The sequence below is a fragment of the Octopus bimaculoides genome, chromosome 14 (assembly GCF_001194135.2).
Source record: "Octopus bimaculoides isolate UCB-OBI-ISO-001 chromosome 14, ASM119413v2, whole genome shotgun sequence".
In the NCBI taxonomy this organism is placed as follows: domain Eukaryota; kingdom Metazoa; phylum Mollusca; class Cephalopoda; order Octopoda; family Octopodidae; genus Octopus; species Octopus bimaculoides.
The window spans coordinates 6,041,161-6,044,058 of NC_068994.1; the positions used below are offsets into that span (position 1 = coordinate 6,041,161).

General features: G+C 35.6%; 1 protein-coding gene across 1 annotated transcript in view; it reads left to right on the top strand.

Moving 5' to 3' along the window:
- The first annotated feature begins 290 nt into the window (after positions 1 to 290).
- Positions 291 to 2,898, top strand: part of LOC106883336 (lymphocyte cytosolic protein 2) — an 8,337-nt gene continuing 5,729 nt past the window's right edge. The window contains exons 1-3 of the mRNA XM_052972643.1: positions 291 to 350; positions 887 to 1,271; positions 2,559 to 2,574. Of these exons, the coding sequence (XP_052828603.1) occupies positions 891 to 1,271; positions 2,559 to 2,574 (397 nt within the window). The 5' untranslated portion in view covers positions 291 to 350; positions 887 to 890. The remainder of the gene's footprint in view (positions 351 to 886; positions 1,272 to 2,558; positions 2,575 to 2,898) is intronic.

A 2,898-nucleotide genomic window follows, 5' to 3' on the forward strand; every position in this document is an offset into this window, starting at 1 on the left:
AACTAAATTTTATACACTTGAAACACAAAAGTACCACAAACGAAACCTGACCCCTCCCTGCTAACCTTTATCAGATTTTAATTAAAAATAACAATAATAATAATTATTAAATGAAAACTTTTTTTTATTAGAAAAAAATGGCGTAACAAGAACGTTAGAGAGTGGTTAAAAATATTCACACTGAAGCAAATAAGTGACGAGAATTTTCCATATCAAATAGAAATATTCAATACCATTGAATTGGTAAGTTTTTGTTGAGAATGTTGTAACGCTGGTCTGTAGAGTTCAGAACAAGGCAAGGACTGTACTGCTACGTTGGACATATGTTATCAGCTGTCACCATGGCAGATGTAAAAGCTTATAAAATATGCTTGATATGTAAAATTCTGATTAATATTTTATACTGCATAGTCAATCTGTCTGTCTATTTGCCATTCTATCTATCTATCTGTGTATCTATCTATCAATCTATCTATCTATTCATCTATCTATTCATCTATCTATCTATCAATCTATCTATCTATCTATCTATCTGTCTATCTGTCTATCTAACTATCTATCCATCTATCTGTGTGTCTGTCTGTCTGTCTTACCAAACATTATGAAATGCAAATAGGAGTAGAATCATTAGCATGCCAGGCAAAACACTTAGCAGCATTTTGTCTGTCTTTACATTCTGGGTTCAAATTCCACTGAGGTCGATTTTTCCTTTCATCCTTTCAAGGTCGATAAATTAAGTACCAGTTATGTACTGGGGTCAATCTAATCGACTGGCCCCCTTCCCCCAAAATTTCAGGCTTTGTGCCTAGAGTAGCAAAGAATAATGTTCTGTTTGTACTAAAAGCTTATACATATTTCACAGTTGTCTGTCTGTTTGTCTTTCCAGAGGGATGGAAGACTTTGAGGAGTCAGTACCACACCTCAGTCGACCAATGGTACAAGTGTCCATAGCACAAATACCAATCCCAGAGGTACCGTCACCAGAGGTATTAATGCCGCCATCACCAACACATGCGGTGCCGTCTCCATTAGTATTCCCACCAGGGATACAAATGGAACAAGATGAGCCAACACAAGATGCACCATCGCCTCAGATACCAGTACCACCACCACTACCACCATCATCACAGGTACCGTTATTACAAGTGTCCAAACCACCGGCATCACCAACACCACCATCACCACAGGCGTCAGGGGTACCGTCATCACAAGAACCAAAATCATCACCGACAGCGACGCTAGAGGTACCACCAGGAGAAATACCGACACCAGTAAGTTCTTTTATAAATGTATTGTAAGTTAAAGAATAACTCTTCTTGTATGTGTTGAAAGTGGTGATGGTGGTGGTGGTGTTCGTGCTGTTGTTGTTGTTGTTGCTACTGCTGCTGCTGCTGCTGTTGTTGTTGTTTAACCCTAGGTTAGTCCTAATCCAGCAGACTTATTATCAAAAGGTGTTCCAGAAATGACCCTCCCTTATCTTTCCTTTTGAAGCCGGTGCTGATGCCATGTAAAAGGCATCCAATCCACTCTGTAGTGGTTGGCATTAGGAAGGGCATCCAGCCATAAAAACCAAGCCAAAACAGACAGTGGAGCTTAGTGCACTTGATCCTTTGTTTATTCAGCATCTCTGAGATGATGTGAGGAACGGGGAAGTTCTCCTTGAACACTAACAACAGAATGAACCCCAACTAGAGGCACCTTAGGTCCTGGTAATGCTGTTAAACCAATCAATAAATCAACTCTACAACCCAAAGACTCCTAACCCCAATTTTTTCCTAAATTCAACGTATATTGTTTTCCAACACCAATAAATATTGATTGCTAAGATGAAATGATATTGGTTCCTAAAATCAATACATAATAATTGCCAACATTGATTTATATCGAAGGTGTTTATAAGCCATCTAAAAAACACACAAAAGCCATTAGATTCTCTTCAGCATTTAAATTTAATTTGTTGAAATATTTTCGGCGCTTTGAAACCGCAACCTGAGAAAATTGCATGCTGCATCTTGGAATTTATTTCAGTGAATAGGTTGCGGTTTAAAAGTGATGAAAATATTTTGACAAATTAAATTTAAATGTTGAAGTGGGGTCCGTGGACAGCAAATACTTTTTATGAGCAATTTGATTTTATGTTTTTTAATCGAAATCTTTTAATTGACAATAAACCTATTTGGTAAATACTGTTAAATAAATAAATGTAAAACTATATATTATTTTAAGCAAATATTTATGTATAAATTTCATAAGCGTTTATAAGGGGGTCCCTAAGGTAAAGCCTGAAATATAATGGGGTCTGCAAGTCAAAAAGTTTGAAAACCCCTGGACTAAGGAATCAATTGTTTGTTTAATGTGTTGTTCATGGAATCAATCATTCGTTTGTCAAAGTTCTTTTGTCACTATTCTTAACCCCATCAATAACATGTCTCCTCTCTTCAAGGTATGACCTTTTTTTCTTAATCTTTAATCATTAACAATTCACTCATTTGATAATTATATATATTTTTTTAATTATTGGTACGTGATAACAATTATAATTTTTTGCTTTATTTCAGATGAGAACAAAACCATGTGAGTACAGAACATTTAAAAATGTGTGTGTGTGCATGTGTGTACATATATATATATATTTTTCCATTTATTTGTTTCAATCATTTGACTGTGGCCATGCTGTAGCACTGCTTTTTAGTCGAATAAATCGACACCAGGACTTATTCTTTGTAAGCCTAGTACCTAATCGGTCTCTTTTGCCGAACATTTACCAAAAATGTTTTTTATTTTTCATTCCCTTTCAAAATTATCCCTTATTGTGGTATAGAGTTTTTGACTACTCTTTCTGGCGGGTTAGATGTCCTATTATAGGCATCTCTGTATTTTAAATGAATTATATATATA